The 23,718-nt window shown below is 40.3% G+C and overlaps 2 protein-coding genes across 4 annotated transcripts in view; both read right to left on the minus strand.

The window, feature by feature from the left end:
• Window positions 1-9,483, minus strand: part of spata6 (spermatogenesis associated 6) — a 25,724-nt gene extending 16,241 nt beyond the window's left edge. For both annotated transcript variants that reach the window (XR_015852200.1, XM_088349264.1), the window contains exons 1-7: window positions 9,355-9,483; window positions 6,979-7,116; window positions 6,822-6,870; window positions 5,531-5,572; window positions 5,335-5,462; window positions 4,303-4,371; window positions 344-637 (exon numbers count right to left, since the gene is read on the minus strand). Coding sequence is in view for 1 of the 2 variants with exons in the window: in XM_088349264.1 (XP_088205390.1) it covers window positions 344-637; window positions 4,303-4,371; window positions 5,335-5,462; window positions 5,531-5,572; window positions 6,822-6,870; window positions 6,979-7,116; window positions 9,355-9,465 (831 nt within the window). In the remaining variant the exon portion in view is untranslated. The remainder of the gene's footprint in view (window positions 1-343; window positions 638-4,302; window positions 4,372-5,334; window positions 5,463-5,530; window positions 5,573-6,821; window positions 6,871-6,978; window positions 7,117-9,354) is intronic.
• Window positions 9,484-9,638: 155 nt separating this feature from the next.
• Window positions 9,639-23,718, minus strand: part of agbl4 (AGBL carboxypeptidase 4) — a 599,711-nt gene continuing 585,631 nt past the window's right edge. For both annotated transcript variants that reach the window (XM_088349263.1, XM_088349262.1), the window contains 2 exons: window positions 13,274-13,367; window positions 9,639-12,468 (listed from right to left, as the gene is read on the minus strand). In XM_088349263.1, the coding sequence (XP_088205389.1) occupies window positions 12,393-12,468; window positions 13,274-13,367 (170 nt within the window). In that variant the 3' untranslated portion in view covers window positions 9,639-12,392. The remainder of the gene's footprint in view (window positions 12,469-13,273; window positions 13,368-23,718) is intronic.

Genomic DNA, 23,718 nt, shown 5'->3' on the forward strand with positions numbered 1-23,718 from the left:
AGCATAACCTGGTCATGTCTTCTCTATACCTCTGCGTAATGTACGCGAAGCACTGGTGAGCTTGCACAACAACAGTCAACCAATGATCCCATATGGAAATAGTAGCACATCTCGGTCGTGTTTCCTCTCCACCTTTTCGTAAAGGGCATGAGGCACTGGAGAGCTCGCCCATCCACAATGAGCTGACACTACTAGCTAGTAAGATTTGAAGCATGTAAGTTCTTTATTAGAATACATTTGAATTTTAGCAGTAGTAGTATAGATTATCGGTATTAATCTCCAGAAGCAGGTAGGAAAAAACACTTGTCGTGCATCCCTAATTAAAATAGCAGTTTTTACCAACCAAAAAGGGTGTAAGGCTTTTCGTCTCCTTCCGGAAGTGGTGCGGTCCGAGTTGGAGTTCTGTGAGCCTCTGTTCGGCGTCCAGGGAGAGTTGGCACATTTTGCGGTGCGTGTAAGGCGACATCGCCCGCGTTGCCGAGGCGACCGTGGGCCGGCAGTAGCCCGGCTCCGGGCAAACGCCCCGCTTTTTCTGCGGCTTTCTTCCGGCCTTGCAGGAGATGTGTCGGCATGGGGACGGAGTCGGGGAGCGCATGGACTTGGATGTCAAAGGTTTTCTTGCCTGGGTGGAGGTCATCTAATTGGGACAGAAAACTACAATATTGTAACCCCTCCGTTTATCATGGTTTAATGGGGACCAGAGCTCCTCACTATATGCACAAATCTGAGAAGTAGCCTATGGCAATAGTTGACTATGTATAATGGAAGGGTGGAAAACACACTAAGAAATAGCCGCTGCATGTAGCACATATTTCCCTCTGCTCTCAGCAATAGTCGACTGGGTATAATGGATCACGAACAAAATAGTGTAGTTCTTTTTTAGGTAGGTTACAATGTCACCCTCTATTTCTCCCTCTTTTCACGTCTGTTTTCTGTTTTCCTTCCTTCCCTCTATCCGCTTCTTTTTTTCTCTATACATTTCTTTTTCTCTCTCGCTGTCTCTTTATTTTTTTGTCTCTTGCTGTTTCATTCCTTCCTTCCTTCCTCTTTCCCTCCCCCATCCCACCCTCTCTCCAATCCACCTTCCTTCCCTCCTTCTGCCTCCTCCTTGACCTCTTTCCTTAATCTTTTTCATTCTCTTTTCTTTTGTTTTTGTCATCCTCACTTCCCTGCTTCCTTATTGGTTCCCATCTGCTCAGCCTTCCTTCCTTCCTTCCCTCATCTCTTTTCTTTTTTTTACTCTTCCTGTTTTTCACTCACTCACTCACTCACTCACTCACTCACTCACTCACTCACTCACTCACTCACTCACTCACTCACTCACTCACTCACTCACTCACTTTTGTTTATCTTCCTTCTTCTCTCACTTCCTTTCTCAGTCCCTTCCTTTGAAATGAAATGAAATGATCTGCATTTATATAGCGCTTTTCAAGTCAATGACTTCCCAAAGCGCTTTACAATGTGCTTCACATTTCCCAATAGCGGCCTTGCAGCCATGTAGGGCGCTAACCTGCTTATTGGGGGTATTAGGGGTTCAGTGTCTTACCCAAGGACACTTCGACATGTAACACGGACGAGCCGGGATTCGAACTAGGATCCCTTTATCCCAAGACGAGCGCTCTACCTCCTGAGCTACTGCCGCCCCTTTGTCCATTCCTTCATCTCGTTTTTTCTCTTGTCTTTTTTTTAATCTTCCCTCCTTTTTCTTTTCTAAACTTCCTTCCTTCCCTCCTTCATTTTTTCTTACCTTGCTTCCTTCATCTCTTTCATTGTCTTTTCTTTTGCTTTATCTTCCTTCCTTGACTCCCTTCCTCTCGTCCATTAATAATGTTATTTAATTCATTGTAATTTTCACATTAAAGTATGTAATAAAAATAGTATTTACTAATAATATTCCATAAAAATACAGATGCTATATTTTGTAAATATTTTAAAACATATTCCTTATTTTTTTAAGTCCATCTGCCATTTGCTAGACAAAGTAAGCAACTACAGGTGCCATGCATGGCTGACTCCCTGTTGGTGTGTGAGTGTGTGTGTGAATGGGTAAGTGTGAAGCACATTGTAAAGCTCTTTGAGGTCTTCATTGACTTGAAAAGCACTATATAAATGCAGACCATTTACCATTTAATTGGAAAAACTGCCGTTAGTGCTTTATCCTCATGGGGCCACAGTGAACCACTGATGGGCACACTTTGGCCGTCTAACCGTATGTTTGACACAGCAAAAACTGAGGTTTGTCCTTCCCTGCTTTGCAAGGTGAATCCAAAAGCAAAGCACCGTATTTGTCTTTTGTTACGGGCGAGCTATTAAAAACATTTGGCTTTACAACGAGCGCCACAACGACTCTACAGCGGTCGCTAAGTGCATCTCGGGATGAATCAAATCCGATCAGTTGATTATTCCAGTCTGATGCGATCAAACAAAAAGCACCGAGGGAGCCCCATCGCTATTTAGGGAAATCTCATAACGCTAAAGCTATTTTAAGAGGACCGTTTGGTTAAAGCTAATCGAATCAAAGCAAACGTCCTGATTTATCTGCAAACCAAACTTGCTTTTTTGGGCTGGACCGTTCTCTCACTGTCCGGTGAGTCTTTGACCTTGGTCGAGGAACATGAAAACAGTCAGAAGATACCCAGGGATCAGAATTTTCCGCGGATCCGCGGATTTCCGCTGTTTTTGAACCCCAAAGGCATTCCGACTTTTTCACTTTTTCTTTTGCGTAGCAAACAAATTCAAAATCCGACTGTCTCACTCTTTCCTTTATTGCTCTGGCGCACCCTGGCGGCCGTTAGAAAAATTGGCCGCATTGTCGCAAAAGCTGCAGGGACTGAACTGCATTTGAACTTATCTTGCAGTATTTACAAAAAAAATCAGTTATGTGGGCAAATTATTTTAATCTTCTAAAAATGTTACTTAAATGATAAATATAAGCATGGTTTTGGACAAGTAAATTGCCTAAAACCCAGGTTTTGGGGAGGGGGGGGGGGTGTGGGTGGGGGGTGGCGTTGGGGGGGGCTCCGCCCTGGTTTATTCCTGGACGCTGGCTATTTCAGCTGAAAATGAAAATCTCCATTCTGATCCCTGGATACCAAAATCTTTGTGGGGCCTCCCACAGTTTTTTCTCCTTACATGGTTTCTCTGAGCGCCGTCATCACAAAGTTGTCAAGTTGTGTGAGAGAAGGTATTTTCATCCTAAAATGACTTTCATCTAAGACTCTTAGGGGAATAAACCTGTAATTATATGACACAATTTACGACAACCTTTGAAAAAGCTGATATGTTTGGGTGCCATCTTGCTACTACGCAAGCCTGAGTGACCATTTTGTGACGGTAGCTTGTCCCGGTTGTGCTTCTGGTCTGCATGTAATGGTCGCAGAATCCCTTGAATAAGGCATCACATTGTTTCCACTGTTTACTTCTCCAGCCTCTCATATTAGCTAGTTGGCTGCTAATGTTTTTATTATCTGCCCCATGTTTGTGTCACTCGTTTTCCATAAGATGCTTGCGCAAGTGAACATTGCCGAGTTCGTTGGTACTTGGTCCCAACGCTTGACAAATGTAGTCTTTTAACTTGCCTTTTTAGTAGCTTCTCTCACTAGCTGTTAAAGTTAGCCACCTACACCAGCTCTGACCAACTCCAGCTATTTGATCTTTTCAGATGCTCTGGCTTCAAGACCGAATAATTTTACTGAAAAACTGTGTTAAAATATAGTAATAAAATTCTACAATATCAATATTATTTATTAGAATAGTGTAAAAGTGATTAAATATATATTTATATGTATTTTTAAAGCAATTTTAAAAATCAAAGTACTTAGTCAAAATCAGTACTTCTTTACTATATTTATTTAAATAAGAGGATTTTTCTAATAATAAAAAATAATTTTAAGTAATATTTTTAAGCATTTAAGGAAGAAATATTTCATTTTTTTAAATTGAGGTTTTAATTTAAATAAGACAAAAATGCCCCAAAAATAAATCGAAAATAATATTTTTGATTGAAAGACTTGATGAAATGCAATAGTACCATATTTTACCTATTTTTTATTGAAATTAAAAAATGCAAAAATAAGCAAATACAGCAAATTGTTTTGAGTATCGCTGATATTTTTAAAAAACATTGATTGTATTATCTACAGAAAAATATGAAGATAAAGGGGGAAAAATCTTTTTGCGTCCTAGAATATTTTTTTGTTATCTATTTGTATATTTATTGTTAGTTTTTTATTTGTTTTCTCAGTAAAATAATTATGCTCGTTTAGGTAATTCAACCAGATTTTACCCTGCTTGAACACTTACAGGCGGAGTGTCCGTCCCACTGCTCTTCACAAACGACGTCACTGAAAACTGCACGGCAGGAAATGCACCCTGAAGACATCAGAGGAGTGCCATATTGAAGGAAAGACAATATAAAACACCAAAGTAGACACATACAGTAGATATCAGGACCAATTTACAGCCATGCTTGTTCTGCTGGTTCCCAAACAACTAGCGGAATACCCAACTGCTTTGGGGATGTTTGAGAAAAAAAGCTTGTAGAAAGAAGGTCTTGCTAATTTTCGGTATGTATCTTATTTTAGTAAGAAAAAACAGAATAGTCAAAAATGCTGAATTTGTGTCTGAAAACTAGTGTCATTTTCTTCATCAGTTCAAATATTTATTTCAAACTACAAAAAGTAAAACAAAGAAAAATATAGCTCTTTTCATGAGTACGTATGGCTCAGAGATAAAATAGGACACATGCAATTTTTCATTTGGATGGTAGACACAAAACCAATTGACAAACATGCGCAATGGGGTTCAATCCAGTATATAAATAGGACACAATTTCAACTACAGTTTACAGTCAACGTGTCACACCGACAGACCCTGTTATGGCTGTAAATCGCTAACTAATCTTTCATGTGGTAGCTCATTAAAATGTTCATTCTATGTAAAGCCACAAGTCAAACAAAACAACCCTTTTATCCAGAAGCTCTAGCAAAGCACCAGAGCATTTTAATTGGGTGAGTAGTAGGAATGAGGGGAACTATACACAGGAAACATGCATACTCCCTCCTTCCCAGTGCTGTCTCCATTGAAGGTAAATAAGTTGGTATACTCGTTTGCAGTATTTTGTGACATTTTTACAAAACAACTTTGCTCGCACCTTGTTTTGAAACCATTATTTAGCAATATAGCAATTGTATTCTATTCCCATAACCAAGAGAAAAGATTTCCTACCTGGGTTACTGTGGTATATACCGTAGTACAAAAATGTAGCTCAGGTAAGTGGGAAGTGACCTTAAATATTTTCGATATTTAAAAACGACAAAATTTAGTGTATCTTACATTTAATTTGGAGCTCCTCGTCGTCATCGGGACAATTCTCTGCACGTGGTCGTCGGCGTCAGTCAGACCGGGCCCAGGTTTTAGAAATTCTCCACTGCTTTGCGTCATTGTGGCAAGGACATTACTCTCTGAAATGTCCGAAAAGTAACATAATGCTTTTCCACACGCTGGAACACCATAATTTGTATAAGCTCACCAGGAGACACTGACTGAATCAGCTGAAAAGTTGTCGTGTCGGCTAAGAGATGGAAAAGCACACAGAGAGCGGCAGTCAGTGTAGCTCAAAGGTGGGAAAAAAACTATGGCCCTTGGGCCACATACAGCCCTTCAGTCGTTTTAATTTGGCCCACCAAACTAAAATGGTAAAAACATAATAATATATCGTCACACTAATAACCTAAGTGCACAACTCAATTTTCTTGTGCCGAATTAAGATTAATACCGAAATAAACCTTCCATAGAAAGCTGCACTATCTGCATAAGTGTCCAAATCGGTCAACTAATCATATTGCAGATAAAGAAACAAAAAGGAAGAACTTGACTAAGATGTTTTTTTTTCTCTTGAGGAAACCATTTATTTATCAAAAGTCATCAAAATGGGAAATATGTTAATATTATGGTGATATGGTAAAAAACTGTTGTTTTTGTCCCCGCTTCACAAAAAAAAAAAAAAAAAACTGAAGCATTTTTTTTCTCGCTCGGAAAAGGGACAAAATATATTAATTTGTTTTAAATCGGAGCATTTCTAAACCATTTGATTAAATGAATGTATTTGTAAATAAATGTAACCTAAAACAATACACGAATATATAGAGGTATATATATATATATATAGAGGTATATATATATATATATATATATATATATATATATATATATATATATATATATATATATATATATATATATATGTTTGTGTGTCTGTTCACCCAAGAAAAGGGGGAAAGAGTTTAAATATGGCCACCATCTTTCACAGGCAGGTAGGTTTCCCTAGATGTGTAAAATGTCCCTAATAGCGGACTCAGCATTTTCCTCCAGAAAGACATTCCACTCACACAACGACACACAAACACATTAAATAACAACACCATTTTAAGATTTTGGTCTCCATCATTTGGGGTGTTTCTCATGCGCTGATGACCCTGCCAAAAAAGCAAACGCGACCCAAAAAGGTTTTTGTGTCTCAATGCAGGGGATGCTCAATCGGTGCACAACATTCTAGTTTATAAATACATTAGAAAAATCGGATAGGTCTTTATTCCTGTATTGCCGAGGTGTAGCCTGATTGATTTCTCTGTATGAAATCAATCAATCAATCAATCAATCATTCTTCCCTGTTAGTCCAGCCAATCTGCCAAATGTGGTCAGCAACTCAAAAAGTTAGCCCTCCCCCTGGTGTGAAAAGAAGCGAATAGCCTCTGTGCTTACACAGCACAGAATCGAGAACCAAAGAGATGAGGAAATGTATCCTCAAGAGGAACGTTTACCTTTTAGGAGGTCGGCAACCTCGGAGGGGTCGACGGCATCTGCGAAAATCTGGAGGTGAGAACGCAGATCGATACAACGAAATGAGGTTAGACTTCTCCCAGCCGGGGACAGATTATTAGATCAGAATTTTCATTTATCCACAGTCATCGTTCTCACTGTTTCAAAAACTAGTCGCTGGTTAAAGGGTAACGGGAAGCGTGGCGGCAAGGAGGAGGTCTTCCTGCATTGGCCCATCATGCTGACACTAAGGTGGAGCTTGCCAGTCAAGGGTAGACGCCCGCCACGGCATGTGACCTGCAAATTTCATTTCAGGCCTTCATTAGAGATAAGATCGGGCCTCAAAATAAAAAATCAAGCCCGACCCAACACAGGGCTGCAGGTCTTAAAGCCCGAACCAGCCTGAACCCGACCAATTAACTTGATTCGAGGGACCGAGCCTGAGGCAAAGCCCAATTTTCACGTATTTTGTGTTTTGACTCGGGAGGTGGAGGTGAAGAGCAGACGGAATGCATGGCGCAAATAATCCACCGCGGGATACCAAAAAAATGAAACAAAGGACAATGACAGATGGATTTAGCGGTTTTGATTTAATAGTTAAAAAATAGAGATGTATATATTTGTAAATGATTGAAAATAGGGAAATTACGCTATACTATTTTGTATAAACCAATCAATATAGGTTTAGCTAAAAAAAACTGGCAATAAAAGATGAATTGGGTTTAGTCATTAAAAACATGAAAAACGGAAAAATGGGAATTTTGCTCCATTATTATGCATATACTAATAAATAAAGCTTTAGCTCATTACATTTGGCAGGAAAACATGTTTAATTTTAATAATCAAAAAGGTTAAATATTTATATTTATAAATTATCAAGTAAAGGGGAGCTATGCTATATATAACATACATTTTTAAACATTTATAATTACTCCTTGAAACAGATAAAATGTCTAAAAGATCAAGAAACTTAAATATCACGTTACAAAAACACAAGCAACATTTTTTAATCCACCAAAAAATGTAACAGAGAATGATTTTAAGATGTTTAAAAGATGTTAAAAAAGACTATGTGTGACATTCTAAATTAGTTTTACGTCCCGGGAATGTATACTGTACTTCGCATGCGTGTACACTTTAGCAACACAAAGTGAACTGGTTTTAAAAGCAAGGTTGTTGAAATTTAGAAAAAAATACAATGCTTGAAAATAATATTTTAATCCAAATAATACAAATTCAAAGAATGCCTTTCTGTAAAACATACTGTGATTTTGTCAAAATTGTACAAATTAGGAGTGAATTTAGTGCAGTGGAACCTCGGTTTTCGAACGCCTCTCAGTTCGAACAAATCGGTGTCCGACCAAAAATTTTGAGAAATTCTTGCTTTGCTGTTCGGTCAAAAAAACGGAGTTCGAACGCCGGTAATGCGTGAGTATGTACGCTAGGGTGCGATGCTGAGCGGCGTACGGGGGTTTCAGCCCCTTATTATGCCTCCGAAGAAAGTCAGTGCAAGCAGCAAAGTTGCTACAGGTGAAAAAAGAACAGTAGTGCGGACAACTATTGCATTTAAGAAAGAAAAATTAGCCAAATATGAAGGAGGTGTGCGAGCGCCTTCTGCTGACCACCACAAAGGTAAGAAATCCTATTCATAAGATTACGATAACGCGAACGTACGATTAAGCCTGGGTTAGCTTTAAGTTTATGTTAAACATTCAGGGTGTTGGAGCGGAGCCCAACATTGAGGGTGTTGGAACGGAGCCCCCTTTCCAATGAACCGCTCACCACTTGTTGTGGAGACCCGGGTGCTAAATGACTTGTAAACGACCTGTTTTTTTTATTTTTACACGTTCATGTTAGGGGAATCTTTCGTACGGAAGATTACGATAACTCAAACGTACGATTAGCCTGGGTTAGCTTTATGTTTACGTTAAAAATTCAAGGTAAACATTTAGGGTGTTGGAGTGGATTAATACGATTTACATTATTTTTAATGGGAAAAGTGATTTCGGTGATCGAACAATTTGGTTTTCGAACAGGGTTCTGGAACGGATTATGGTCGAGAACCGAGGTTCCACTGTAATGTATACTGCACTGCGCACGCGTAGACATTTTAGCAATAGGAGGTGAACTGGTTTGAAATTTTGAATAAAATATGATGCTTGAAAATAATATTTTATATGCAAATAAGACACATTTATATACAGCCCATTCTGTAAAAAACACATTGAGCTTTTGGAAATTTTACAAATTAGGAATGTATACTGCACAGCGCATGCGTACACTTTTGAGCAACAGAAAGTGAACTGGTCTTTGAATGTCTCGTTTTGGTAATTAAAACAGAGACTTTTATTGTGACTCTGGGTTTTATAATAAGCATGGATCTGGTTCCTTGCTAAAATATGAATTTACTTGCCACATAAAAATGACATAATTCATTGCCCTTAAGTTTAGCGTACAACAGGTCAGATTTGTTTGTACGTTGACCGTGCAACAGAAAATGCAAGTTCTTTTATTTGACAACAATGGCACACTTACCTTGTGAATTTCCAACAACACTGTACATTTCCAAGACTTTCGTTGAAGTTTTTCGAAGGAAATCTTTTTCGTGGCCATTAAAACGCTTGCGGAAAAAGGGGCCGTTGTCATGGATACCCAACAGCGGAAGTGGAGGAGGATCACGTGATTAAACAATATGACGTCACCCTAATAGATACTTCGAGACTTTTGTTATTATTATTGATATTATTTTATTAAAGTAAAACACGAAAAACACATTGTATAAAACAGACACAAAACAATAAACAAAGAAAAATGGGCACTTTTCTCAACATGGCATTTTAGTCTTGCATTTTCAGTGGCCATCTACATGGACAACATCTCTAGTAATCAATCTACCAAAGGAAGGAAACCTTTAACAATGTTCGAACTACAGAACCATCAGTCTCATCAACCATGCAAGTCAAGTTATGCTAAAGGTCCTACTAAACAGACTAAATCCACAAGCTGAAAACATCCTAGCCGAACAGGCAGGTTTCAGGGAGGGAAGGAGCACCACGGAACAGATTTTTAATCCGCGCATCCAATGTGAGAAGTATCAACAACACCAGTGAGACCTCTATCACGTTTTTGTTGATTTCAAGAAGGCATTTGGCAGAGTACAGAAAGCTGTTTTATGGACCACCATGAGAAGTACAACATGGGCCAGAATCAAGTTCAGATCATTGAAGAACTGTATGCCAAAGCCGTCAGTGCAGTACTGATCAATGGTACCATTGGAGCATGGTATTGAACCACAGTCGATGTTAGACAAGTCTGCATTTTTTTCAACTTTATTCAAAATCTTTCTGAAGAGGATCATGGCCAATTAATTAATGCTCCAGGGCACGGTCCAAGGGGTTGGAAGAGAAGAAGACAAAAAAACAACTGGGCCGACAACATTAAGGAATGGACTGTTGCCAATGTTCCCAGGGCCCAACCGTCAAAAGTGGAGAAATGTGTCCAGAGTTGAATCCTCATTAGTGCCCCGACCACCCATGTTAAGGGGTCTGTGAACTGTGATTTCTTTCCGTAGGATTTTGTGATTTCCATTAATAACAATTAAAAAACTTGTTCCTTGCACTCATTTTTGTAGATTTGGTTTGACTTATTTATAAAAAAAACACTTTATCATTTGCGTAATCATATTGCCTTTGATAACTATAAGAGGTCTGACTTCCACCATTAAATTGAATGAATTAGAATGGTTTCTAATGCTTCACAATAATTTATATTGAGTTACAGGATTATTTCTGTTCCAGCCAGGACAGATAAGCAAATAAAGACAAAAAAGGTTCACCAAATAAGCAAAAAAAAAAAAAACATGATTCTGATATATTCCAACTCAGGTAATCCCAAATTAATGAGTATCGCTTGTTTCTCAAAGTTCATGAGTCTACAGTCAAGATTAAATAATCCAATCCTACCATGGCCTTGATACAGAGCTATAGACTGGGAGGTCGGTGGTTCGCGCCCCGGCCGAGTCATTCCTAAGACTTAAAAAGTGGTCGGCGGCGCCCTCTGTTGGCTGCGGCTGCATCGGCTCGCTACAACGGGTCAGGTGCAATCGACATTTCGTTCTGTGTACATTGTTACACAGAATGACAATACAAGGAAATTATTATTATTATTATTATTATTGGATGAGTTAGATCCTTGATGTGGATTCTTGGTCTGGGGTATTTGCCATTCTGATCGATGAGATTTCCAATCCTTCAAGGAATAGAGGAATTTTATCAGGAGTGAAAGAAACCTGGCCTTTGAAAATGTCAGGACCAGAACGTAGACAGGACCCACTTGCGTTGCGTTTCCCACAAGTTTTATTCGAAGAAAGAGAAAGGGCTGCGCCCACGATCCGGTGTTCGCTGGACGCGGGATGTAAGTCGTTATGGATTGTGCTCCGAACACGGAAGTGGATCTTCCGTGGCGAGCGATGGCGGTGTCAGGGACGGAAAAAGCAGGTTGGTAGCCGGGAGAGGAGAGCAAAAACGTGGTCGGGGTCGGAAGCGAGTCGTAAGCCAGAATAGGAGAGAAGAAGTAGTCGGGGACAAAAAGAGGTCAAAGCCGGGGACAGGCGGGAGCAAAAATGGAACAGGTGGGAGTCAGGGTCAAAAAGGCTTGCCTAGTGTTCACTGAGGTTCGCAGACGGACTGACAAAAGAGGACAGACAGGACTGGGTTCAAATACTGATTGGGAGCCAATCAGAACCCGCGGCAGTTCGCGCCAAAAGAGCAGGCACAGCTTAGTCACATCAGGAATCATGACAGAAAAAGGCCAACAAAAGAAATATATTCAGTCTTAGACAACATCGAGCCATCTGCAGCTTATGTCGAGAAACATGAAAGGGGCGAGCGACGACTTGAAGCCTGAGCTAATTACAATAACTTGTTAATTCACAAAGAAATTAGGCAAGTCAAGTCACAATATAAAATACAATCAACAGAGACATCAAATATTAACAGTAGAGCTCACATTTGATTTAAATATTCTAATCCATTACCACAAGCAATGTTTTCTCAAAGCATCCTTTTAATTCATCAAGAAGAACGGAAACAAACCCAAAATTCATTTATTTCGTGTTTTTTGTCAAGTGTGTCACACCATCACCGGGTGGAGTCAAAAGGAAGAACAGTATGGATTTGTTTTTTCCAAGCAATGTCTTGGGAACAATTGCTATTGATAATCTCAGGTCCTCTCTAGCTTACATGCGTGTTCTGCCGGCAACGATTAATTTTCTACTAATCACCAATAATTAACATTGATGAATGTCTAAGGAATCATTGTGAACACTTAGAGCTCGAAACTTTTTTTTCACATTATTTGAATTGTTTAAAAACGTTGACACACAAATGTGATCATTGCAATGAGAAAATAAAAAAAATGGTTATAATTACAAGCAAAAGAAAATCTTTGAAGGCGTGTGTTTATATATGAAGACGTTCCGCAGGAAATAGTAAATAAAGAAATGATATATTTTAGTCCATGCACGCGTAGAGGAAGGAACATGTCCATGTTGTCCAAGGGATGTCTGTGTCAAACTAATGACTGACTTGCTGGATTTTCTCCTTCTCTCTGTCCACGGTTTTGTCGTCCGGTTGAGATTTCGCTTCTGAACTGTGAGCAAAAATTAAGTAAGACGATAAATTTTAACTATTGCGAAATACAAGTGAAAGTAGAGTAGTATTTAAAAGTATCTGAACCTTATGGAATTTCTTACATTTTTCCATAAAACCACCGTCGATTGTGATCTGTTTTTTGTATCAAAATCAAACTGATGAAAACGAAATAAAGTCCGTTTTAACTAAAACCACCCAAACATTTATAGGTTTTCATATGTATGGCATGCAAACATTGACTGAAGGGGGAGGAACAAGTAACTGAACTGTCACATTTAATGTTTTCCTCTCCCCTTTGGCAGCAAAACCCAGACAATTACTGTGGCTGCAGATCAGTCCAGAAAATCATTTTTTTTCCATTCATTACCTGCGCCACTTTGCTTCACTAGGGCAACCGGGGTGCTGGAGCCCATCTCAGCTGTCCTCAGGCTGTGGGCAGGGGACACCCTGAACTGGTTGCCAGCCAGTCGCAGGGGACACCCTAAACTGGTTGCCAGCCAGTCGCAGGGCACACAGAGACAGACAACTCACTCAGTCATTCACACCTAGGGTTAATTGAAACCGGAAAATGTTTTTGGAATGTCGAAGGAAAACCGGAGTACCCGGTGGAAACCCACGCAAGCACGGGGAGAACATGCAAACTCCACACAGGAAGGTTCTATCTTATGACCTCAGAACTGTGCCGCACATGCTCTAACCACTCAGCAGCCATGCCGCCTATTTGGAAAACCGATAATAGCTAAACATTTTCCTTGTAAGGTTCAAATACTTTTTCATACCACTGTAATTGAAATATAATCTACCCTTGAATGAGACTCGGCACATTGTCGCTGATGAGGTTGTTGAGTTTGTAATAATCCAGGAATGTCCGGGCCACATTCATGCCCAGCCTCATGTCTGCCAATGTAGAATCAAGGACTTTTGAAAAAATCTTTATGTGAAGCTTTAAAAACATGAGACTATAAAAATCTGGTAAATATCTCAAGACAAAAAGAAACCGATCTATAATTATTATACCAAATATAGATCTAGTTAGTGTAGAGCATATAAGCCCAGCACAAAAATGACTTACACCTTCTTTGTTTCGGGTGGCTCGCTTTGGAATGGATGGAACGACTGTGTCCCCTTTTGGACTGTTCCCGGTCGTAGTAACTCACCATGTACCATAATGAAATCGAATAACATGAAGTTTTGAATGTAATTAAAACATCCAAGGCAATGTATTGATAAATAAATGTTCTCACCGTACATAATTATGTCGATTGGAGGGGCATTCTTAAGTACAGAACATTACGTACATTTCTCACTTATTTGGTTTTCTAACAAGTTTAGCAATTTCAAACACTGTCACCTGATACTGCAAGTATCAGATATCTAAGACCACGGCCATAGCCTGACAACAGTAGCAGAGAGACGGGCACTGAAAAAGCTGCGGTCAAATACTCTATACAACACGCTACAGTGGGTATTAGCACGTCACATTGGGTATTTGTATATTGTATTCCTTTTGCTTTATTGTTGTATTGTTCTCAGCGAAGGGATGTTGCTGGAAATGTGAATTTCCCTGCGGGGATGAATAAAGTATCTATCTATCTATCTATCTATCTATCTATCTATCTATCTATCTATCTATCTATCTATCTATCTATCTATCTATCTATCTATCTATCTATCTATCTATCTATCTATCTATCTATCTATCTATCTATCTATCTATCTATCTATCTATCTATCTATCTATCTATCTATCTATCTATCTATCTAGAGGCATGATCTGGTCGAGCGTCACTGGTCCACATAAGAATGAATTGGCTGAGCAATAGCCTCTCTCTTTTCTTCTACCTGGCTGGTTGGTTGGTCTCGCACGTGGCCACGCCAAACGTCCGTGCTGGCCTGCACTGCGGCCTTGAGATCAGTATATGGGCCAGACGTTGTGACCATATGGAGCACGAGACCAAATCTCTCCGCAACAACAAGTAAGAGGACAGTATCAGATTTAACACCATGTTTGGTGGTTTTTGGGAATGAGCATTTTTTTCTGTACAAGGGAATCCCCCCAAATCGGCTAGCATTAAAGCGGGAAACTTTCTTCTTGTGCTCGTTACTACCAGACTTTCAGCGTCAAACTCCCATAATCTCGGCACCTTTCCCTCCCAATCATTAATTCTTAATTCGTCCTGGTTCATTGAATCCATTTTCTTGGGATTACTAATTCATATCTGAACTCAAAGAACTCAAAGTAATAACGTAATCTAATTTTTTTATCAGTGTACGAAATTCGAGCATCCTTCAGAGAAAAAAAAAAGATTCACGGTGGAGCACCAGCAACACAGAGAGGCTAATTTGTTTACTGATTGCATTAAGACTCATTTGTTTCAATCCTAATGATTTTCAAAATTAAAGATAGAAATATCCCTACATTTGTGTGCCTAAATTATATTTCATAGTATCGTACTCATGACACTCTCATTGTTGTTCTGTCCACGTTTCAGAATTTTCGTTGCGTCATCTTTTTTGTTTTGTTGTCTTACACCTTGTTGGTGATGAAACATTGTTGTTTTATTCAGTGTGAGTATATTTCCTGGGTTCTTTAGAATATACATTTCACATTGTGATGCCATGGTAGCTAACGGCTCTCCGGCTACTTTTCTATTTATTACTGTTCTTTTGTCTATTTTTCTTTCACTTCTGGACACTTGCTTGGCCAATAATGCCTACAGTCCCAAAGAACTTATACATTTGAGACTGGGTCGGAATTACGACTTTTTGGGCAAAATCTATGCCACCATTGATATCCTAAAAGATATTTAATGGACCACGGGATCTCTGTGGGTGGCCAACCCACTTACGAAGCGGTATATATGGCGTAGGGATCGTAAACAAAAACGGGGATGCTGTTCAAGTTTTGATGCTGAGCTAAAGGAAGTCACACCAGAGGGACCACAAAAGTGATTGTAATGGTGTCTTGGAATCGAGAGGTCGCAGGTTCAATTCCCGGCCCCTCTGAGTTAAATATTGAAGTGTCCTTGGACAAAACACTGAACCCCTGATAAGGGGGTAGGCGCTTTGCATGGCTATCACTGCTATCGGCGAATGGGTAAGTGTGAAGCAGATTGTAAAGCGCTTCGGGAGCTGACTTGAAAAGCACTGTATAAATGCAAACATTTACATTTAGTATTTTGTCCAGTTAGAATTAGTTAGCTTTCCAACATCTTTCATGTTTTTTTCAAGTGGAATGTTTTGTTTTCCGACGTATCCCGTCTTTTCTTTCCTGTTTCGTTCATTAATTGTAGTTGGTGTGGCAGGGATTTGTAGTCGAGGCCGAGAGTAGCTTTAATGTCTTTGACGTCTGAAGACCCTGGTAAACTCATTGTTCTTTTTCTGTAGACAAGGCTTGTCAAATATATAGCCCTCAAGCTGGAGCGGGCCAAACAATACATTTGACTTGTACCACGGACAGACTGAAGAGATCTTTTCTTCCTCATGCCATGAGGCTCTTTAACTCCACCCGGCGGAGTAAAGGCCCCCATTAACCACACCCCCTACATTGCATATTACCGTACTTTTATTGCAGTGTGTATTTTATGAAGCACTATTAACCCCTGAGACAACTGTTGTACTTCTCAGTACTTTTTCTATGCTTTCAAACTTTTCAGTTCTATTTTATACGTTTTAGTACTTTTATAAGTTTAAAAAATAGATATATTTTTGAGTATGTTTTGTAATCTTTACATTTTAGTTTTTTTTTTGTACTTCTCAATACTTTTTCTCTATTTTCATACTTTTGAGTACTTTTTCATACATTTCAGTTGTTTGTCATACTTTTCAATGCTTTTCAATACATTTGGATACTTGAATGAATGAATGAATGAATGAAAACTTTTATTTCGAACATAAAAATAAAAACAGGACAAAAACAATGAGTCAACAACAGAATAATGTCACATAACATGTTCGAAAAGGGGTAGTCATACTTCTAGAACTTTAAATACTTTTCCAGTACATTTGTAACTTTTTTACATTTAAACTTTTTTTATTCAACAATTTTCAGTACTTGTTCATACTTTTCACTAGTTTTTGTACTTTTTCAGTCTTTCCAGTAATATTAAGTACATTTTCATACTTCAGTAATTTTTGTACTCTTTTCTTTTTTGTTTCCACATGTCTTACTTTTTTTTTCTTTTTTTTACCATATGGCCCTTTTTTTTGACACCCTTGCTTTAAAAGAGGGGTCTCCAACTTGGTGCCCGAGAACAGCTGAGGTGCCGGCGGACATGTTCTGAAAAAAAAAAAAAAAAAAAAAAAGAGTATTTTTTTTTTTTAAAGAACACAAAACAGACATATTCTTCACATGTCCGAGTTAGGGCCGACAAGTGGGAACTTGATTCTGGAGGCATCTGGCTCAAGCTCCCGTACCTTGTCTTTTTAATGCACGGATCAGGACACTCAAGAATGGTGTTCCTGATGCCTGGGGGCGGACCCCCTAAAGTAGCAGGTACAAAGATACTTGTATGCCGCACAACACAACACAGCAGTCAGTTTTACCATGAGCACCCAAGAGAACTATGTTGTAATAATAGATACTCCAATTGTACAATATGCTGAAAATGTATGGAAATAGCAATAATGGTAATGGTAAAAAAGTAATGGAAGTAGTGATGATGGTGATAATAAGGAGACTGTGTATCCCAGAGCCAATGTAAATATGTACATTCATGAGTTCTTTTTTACATGTACTGTAAATAGACAGACGAGCTAACTGTGAGACATTATTATTAATGAAGTCAAAGGGGTAGGATTTAATAAGCATATGCTTCTTCCTACTCCCTTTCGGACATGTACAATAATATTGTGTGTTTTATTTTCTTTTTTTGATTTATTGTGTTGTTTTTGCTTTTGTTATGTTCGAAATAAAAGTTTCATTCATTCCTTCAAATAGTTCACCGATCTAACTCTGCTTTCAATAATGAACCTGGATACCAATGTCATGATTACCGATATGCATCACCTGTGCCCGCTCCTTTGGCGCCAACTGCCTCGGACTCTGATTGCCTCTCTGTCCCGATTTAAACCTACTCCTATCTGTCCCCTTTTGTCAGTCTGTCTGCGAACCTCAGTTATAACTAGGCAAGTTTTTTTGACCCTGACTCCCACCTGTTTTTTGCTCCTGTCTGTCCCCCGGCTTTGACCCGTTTTTTACCCTGACCATGGCTACTCTCCCGTCCCGGTTTTCGACCTCTTTTGTCCCCGACCACGTCTACTCTCCTTTCCTGGCTTACGACTCGCTTACGATCCGACCACGTTTTGGCTCTCCTTTCCCGGCTACTTACACGTTTTTCCGTTCCCGCCACTGTCATCGCTCGACACGGAAGATCCACTTCCGCGTTCAGAGCGACCTGCTTCGCGTGTCCAGCACTCACCGGCTCGTGGGCGCAACCCTTACTCTGTCTTCCAATAAAACTTGTGAGAAAAGCAACGCATGTGGGTCCGGTCTTCGTTCTGGTCTTGACAACCAATTCATTTCATTCAAATTAATCTTTTTTTGTTTCTTGGTTTGTGTGATGCGCTTCTCCAACCACAATTGATCATGGTGATGCTAATGTTCACGCTTTGATATACTGTACAATGATAAACCCTGGAAACATCTCAGACAGCAATTATCAGGTAATTACAGCTGTTTATCTGTATTACATATTCAAAACAGCACATCCCGCATAGATTTTCGACACCCCGCCCGAACCCCACGCTACCTCTGTCACATCAATAAAGAGCGAGCGCCGTAAATCTCAGGGGAACGCGGCACATCCAGGATTAAGCGACGTAAAACGCTAACTAACTATACGACGGCGCTATGAATCAAACATTAGCAATTACTTCCGAGGCCGGACCTACATTGGATTCATGGGCGAGCGCACACGTCGGCGTGCCTCGATACATTGGGAAAACACATCAATAACTGCTTCGCTTCTCCAAAAAGGGCTGAGGGCCAACGAGTGTTGTCGCTCGGTCCGGGATCATTAGGCTTGTGGGCCAAGTAATGACGGCAATCAGATGGAGATAATGAAGAAGTAGCGAAGCGCACAAAGACCAGCGCTTCTCCAGTCACGTCGGGGGAACGTAGATAAATAAAGACAATACCCGCAACGCAGAGGGCATCGGTGCCCGAGGCGGGGCCTTCGCCATTCCATCTCGGTTCCTATCGTCCTCACGTGGACGCCAGACTAATGGAAAACCCTGAATAGTTTATCTCCTGGCTCTCTGATGTTTCCTTGTGTCCATCCTTCGTGATGGATCTATGCCGACATGCCGTTTGTCTCCTTGCTGCCGTTACCTCGTCGGTGATGTCCGGCAGATCATCCGTCTGTTTGATCGAAACAAATTTTTGGAGGGGCTGGTTTACATTTGTCGGACGGAAGAACTTTTTCAAGTATTTGACAAATATGATCTGTTTTCTTGAAGTGGCAGCGTGTAGACATTTCCTTAGAGTCAGGTTGTATACATTTGCCTCAAGGGTGTGTGTTTAGATATTTCCTTAGGGTGCAGTGTGTACAGAAAGAAAATGTTAAGAGACTCCTTCTCAAAAAAAAAAAGAATGAGAAGAGACTCCTTCTTCTCGTTTTCTTTCTCTACAAGGAAGGATAGAGTGGGCAAAAGATACAGCGGGAGGGGGAAGAAAAGTGAGAGAGTTTTTCTTAAAGTTCTAAAAATGCTGAAATGTATGAAAAATAACTGAAAAGTATGAAAAGTGCTGAATAGCATGTAAAACTATGAAAATATACAGAGTACGGAAAAGTACGAAAACGGCAAGGAAAAGGACAGAAAAGTCGTGAAAAGTATTAGAGAGCCTGGGAATTAAGTGTGGCAACACGTTTGCGACACCTGATGGAGTTATTTAAACCCATGGGAGAGAGGGAGAGAGAGAGAGGGGATAAAGAAAAATAAATGAAGAGAGGGAGAGGGGATGCATGAGGGAGAGAGTGGGAAAGAGAGAAAAAGAAAGAGAGAGAAGGCAGTGAGAAAGGGAGATAGAGCACGTGAAAAAAGGAGAGAGAAAAAAAGACAAGGAAGAGGTAGGAATCGAGTGAATGAAAGACAGACAGGGGGTAAGACACAGTAAGGTGCACAGAACATTGAAGTTTACGAGGGTCTTCAGAAGTCAAAGACATTAAAGTTACTCTCAGACTCAACTACAAATCCTTGTCACGTAATGATGAACCACCAACGCCATCTTAATGAACAAAAAAGGAAAGAAAATTCACGGGATATACTGGCAAACAAAATTGCGCCACCCGAAGCTCAAGAAAAATGAGGCGCATCATGTCAAAACATTTACCTGTGGTTTTAAATATGTCCGCTAGATGTCGCATATGTTCACACACTCAATTCCCAGGTTTTATTATACATTTCACTACTTTTTGGGGTCCCTTTTCAGTACACTCTGTATATTACCGTTCATATTCCTACTATTTAATACGTTTCAGTTCTTTTTCATACTTTTAGAATTTTCAAAAATATATTTTGAGTAGATTTTTCGCTTTACAGAAAAAGGAGAGAAAGAATAGAAAAAATGCGGAGAGGGTGGAATAGTGCAAGTGAAATCAACAGAAAGAGGAAGGGATGGAGAGAGGGAGAGAGAGAGAGAAAGATAAAGAAAGAGAAGCAATGGAGCAAGTGAAAGAAAGGAAAAAGCATAAAAGACAATGAGTATGAGGGAAAGATGAAGTGAGCGAAAAAGAGATGGAGGTGTAGAGCAAGACCATGCAAGTGAAAGAAAGGATAGAGCAAAAATACAAAAGGGACAGAGCAAGAGAGCAAGGCAAACAGAGAGGATGGCCGGAGAGAGAGAAAGGTAGAAAGAGAGAGAGAGAAGAGTACAATTAAAAGAGCGAGAGAGACAGAGCAAAGAGCTAATGCAAGTGAAAGACAGGATACAGCAAAAAAAGACCGAGTAGAAAGGGAGTAATAGAGCAAGTGACAGAGAAACAGAGAGAGGGAGGGACTGAGTGAGAGAAAAAGATAGGAATAGAGAGGAGTGAAGAGAGGTAACGAGTGAAGGAGACAGCGAAAAGAAACATGAATGAAAGAAAATAAAGAGGAAAGGAGTAGAAGAAGAAATTAAAGTAAGAAAGTTTGGGCAGAGATATTTTCTTAAAGGGGCGGTGTGTAGACAAGTTTGACTTCTCAATTTGTGTTCAATGTAAAAGCCAATGAAATATGTTTTACTACATCAGCTTTTAAAAAGTAACTATATTTTAAAGAAGGTTGGTATCAGCACACATCTCGATACCTGGTAAAGAAACTTGTCCATTCCAAGTCACATATGAGCCCGGAAATATTTGCACAATTTCCCTGTTAACACCTTTCCACCCATATTTCTTTCGCATCAGTGGAACTGGGCGGCAGTCCCGATTTTTCTTTTTTTTTCACTATGCGAGCTCGGCGACAAAAATATCCCTCCGACCCCACCTTGAGCAGATGGCCACTCAGCTTGGCTTGTCACGACTCGCCGTCCATTACGGGAAGTTCCGTGATGGACGCTCGGTTTCTGTAGGAGAACTTCCTGCGATAGGGGAGGAAGATAGGTGGAAGGTACGGGAAAGGGGGGGCGATAATTGGAGACTTGGTGGAGGTTTGGCCATCCGTCGGCCTGGGGGACACCGAGGGTTCGCACGCGGGGACGTTATTTAGAGAGAAAGCAAGAGAGAGAGTGCGAGCGAGAGGGGGCGGCAAACGAAAGGGAGAACAAAACAGACAAGGAGAGAGTGAGAAGCGTAACAAGGAGAGAGAGAGAGAGAGAGAGAGAGAGAGAGAGAGAGAGAGAGAGAGAGAGAGAGAGAGAGAAATGGGAGAGCAAATCAGAAAAGGAAGGATAGATTTAAAACAGGGAAGGAGAAAATGAGGGTAAAGGTGAGGAAGACAGAGAGAAAAGGGACAAGGGGAGGGTGAAAGCTAGGAAGAGAGAGAGAGCAATATAGGGGGACGATGGAGCAAGTTAAAGAAAGGAGAGGGCAAGAAGACAGACAAGAAGGTAGAAAGGGGGGATAGATTGAGTGAGAGAGGGGGCTACAGCAAGTGAAAGAGACATAAAATGAGAAAAAGGTATAGGCCAAGTAAGAAGAGATAAAGAAAGAAAGAAAGAAAGAAAGAAAGAAAGAAAGAAAGGGGGATAGGCGGAGGACAGGAAAGATGGGAGAGATAGAGATTGACCAAAACTAAGAGAGAAGGAAAAATAGATAGGGAAAGACACTAGGAGAGGAACAGAGAAAGAGAAATAAAGAAAATGAGAGAAAGAGAGACAGAGAGAGAGTAAAGGAAAGAGAATGAGATAAAGATAGAGAGTGAGAGAAGTGAGAGAGAGAAAAAGTGAGAAAAAGAGAAACAGAGAAGGACAACATGGAGGAAGAGGTACAAAGAGAGAGAGAGAGAGAAAAGAGAGACAGAGATAGGAGAAAGAGAAAAGAAGGGGTGAGAGGAAGGGCCAGAAATAGAAGAGAGAAATGAAGTCAGTGGGGACAGAAAGTTTGAGAGAGAAAGAGAGAAACGGAATAAAAGAGAAGAATAATAGAAGAAAGAGTGAGAGTAAGGGGCAGAGATGGAAGAGAGAAAAGAGGAGAAATATGTAAACAAAAAAAGGAGGGAGAGAGAGAGAGAGCGAAAGAGAGAGAGAGAGAGAGAGAGAGGGAGAGAGAAGGATAGAAAATCAGAGAGGGGCACAGAATAAAAAATAAACAGAAATGAACAATTATACAGACTGATAACACAGACGGCGGGTATGTCTTCTGTCTATTCTGCACCCTGGTGGCCACAAGATGTCTAACAGAAGGAGCCTCACAAAGTCCATCAATCAAAGCACACAAACTGACAAAAAAAAAATCGCCATTATTTCACATTCCATTCACTTAATAATAATAATAATAATAATAATTTCCTTGTATTGTCATTCTGTGTAACAATGTACACAGAACGAAATGTCGATTGCACCTGACCCGTTGTAGCGAGCCGATGCAGCCGCAGCCAACAGAGGGCGCCGCCGACCACTTTTTAAGTCTTAGGAATGACTCGGCCGGGGCGCGAACCCGAACCTCCCAGTCTCAAAGCGGGCGCCTTACCATCTAGGCTACTGAGCTGCATCCCCACAACTTAGTTTTCCGTCTCATTCTGATGTGTCCCTAATACGGTCACCCGTCAAGGAGGACACGCCCAAGAGTATTGTCGTGTCCAATCGATGGAGGGTCATTGTCACGGCTCAAGGTCGCGTGGCTGCTAGCGTGTCGATGAGACGGACGAGAGCGTTGCCACTTGTTTACAGATGCCGTTTTGCCCTCACCGGGACGTTTAGCCCCCTTCGTTGTCCTGGCAGACAGACAAGGACAATGTCGTCCCCCTATTGGACGGCATTTAACATCCGTTCGTCCCCTACGTCCATGACACTCGTTGTCCCGGCAGTGACACACAAGAAGAGTATTTATCGAAACACAAAAGGAATCTTGTTGTCCGTAATGAGCAACGGAGATTGAAGACTTGAGAAAACTTAAGATGCTAACTTTAGCAATCAATAAATTGATTGAAAAAAAAGTACGCCACAATACCACAAGAGAGAGCCAAAGCAATACAGTACTGGGATTTTGGTTTGTCCTAATATACTTACAGTGAAGAAAATAAGTATTTGAAGACCCTGATATTTTGCTATTTCTCCCACTTAGAAATCATGGAAGGGTCTGACATTTTCATCGTAGGTGCATGTCCACTGTGAGAGAGATAAACTAATAAGGAAAAATACAGAAATCACAATGCATGATTTTTTTAATGATTTATTTGTCTGATACAGCTGCAACTAAGTATTTGAACACCTGAGAAAATGAATGTTAATATCTGGTACAGTAGCCTTTGTTTGCTATTACAGAGGTCAAACGTTTCCTGTAGTTTTTCACCAGGTTTGCACACACTGCGGGAGGGATCTTGGCCCACTCCTCCACACAGATCTTCTCTTGATCAGTCAGATTTCTGGACTGTCGCTGAGAAACACGGAGTTCAAGTTCCCTCCAAAGATTTTTGATTAGGTTCGGATCTGGAGACTGGCTGGGCCATGCAAGAACCTTGATATGCTTCTTACGGAGCCACTCGTTTGTTTTCCTGGCTGTGAGCATCAGGTCGTCAAATGCTCTGACTGAGGGAAGGAGGTTGTGCTCAAAACCTCACAATACACGGCCCCAGTCATCTTCTCTTTAATGCAGTGCACTCGTCCTGT

This window comes from Urocampus carinirostris, chromosome 12, assembly GCF_059441175.1.
Source record: "Urocampus carinirostris isolate Australia breed hairy pipefish chromosome 12, RoL_Ucar_1.0, whole genome shotgun sequence".
In the NCBI taxonomy this organism is placed as follows: domain Eukaryota; kingdom Metazoa; phylum Chordata; class Actinopteri; order Syngnathiformes; family Syngnathidae; genus Urocampus; species Urocampus carinirostris.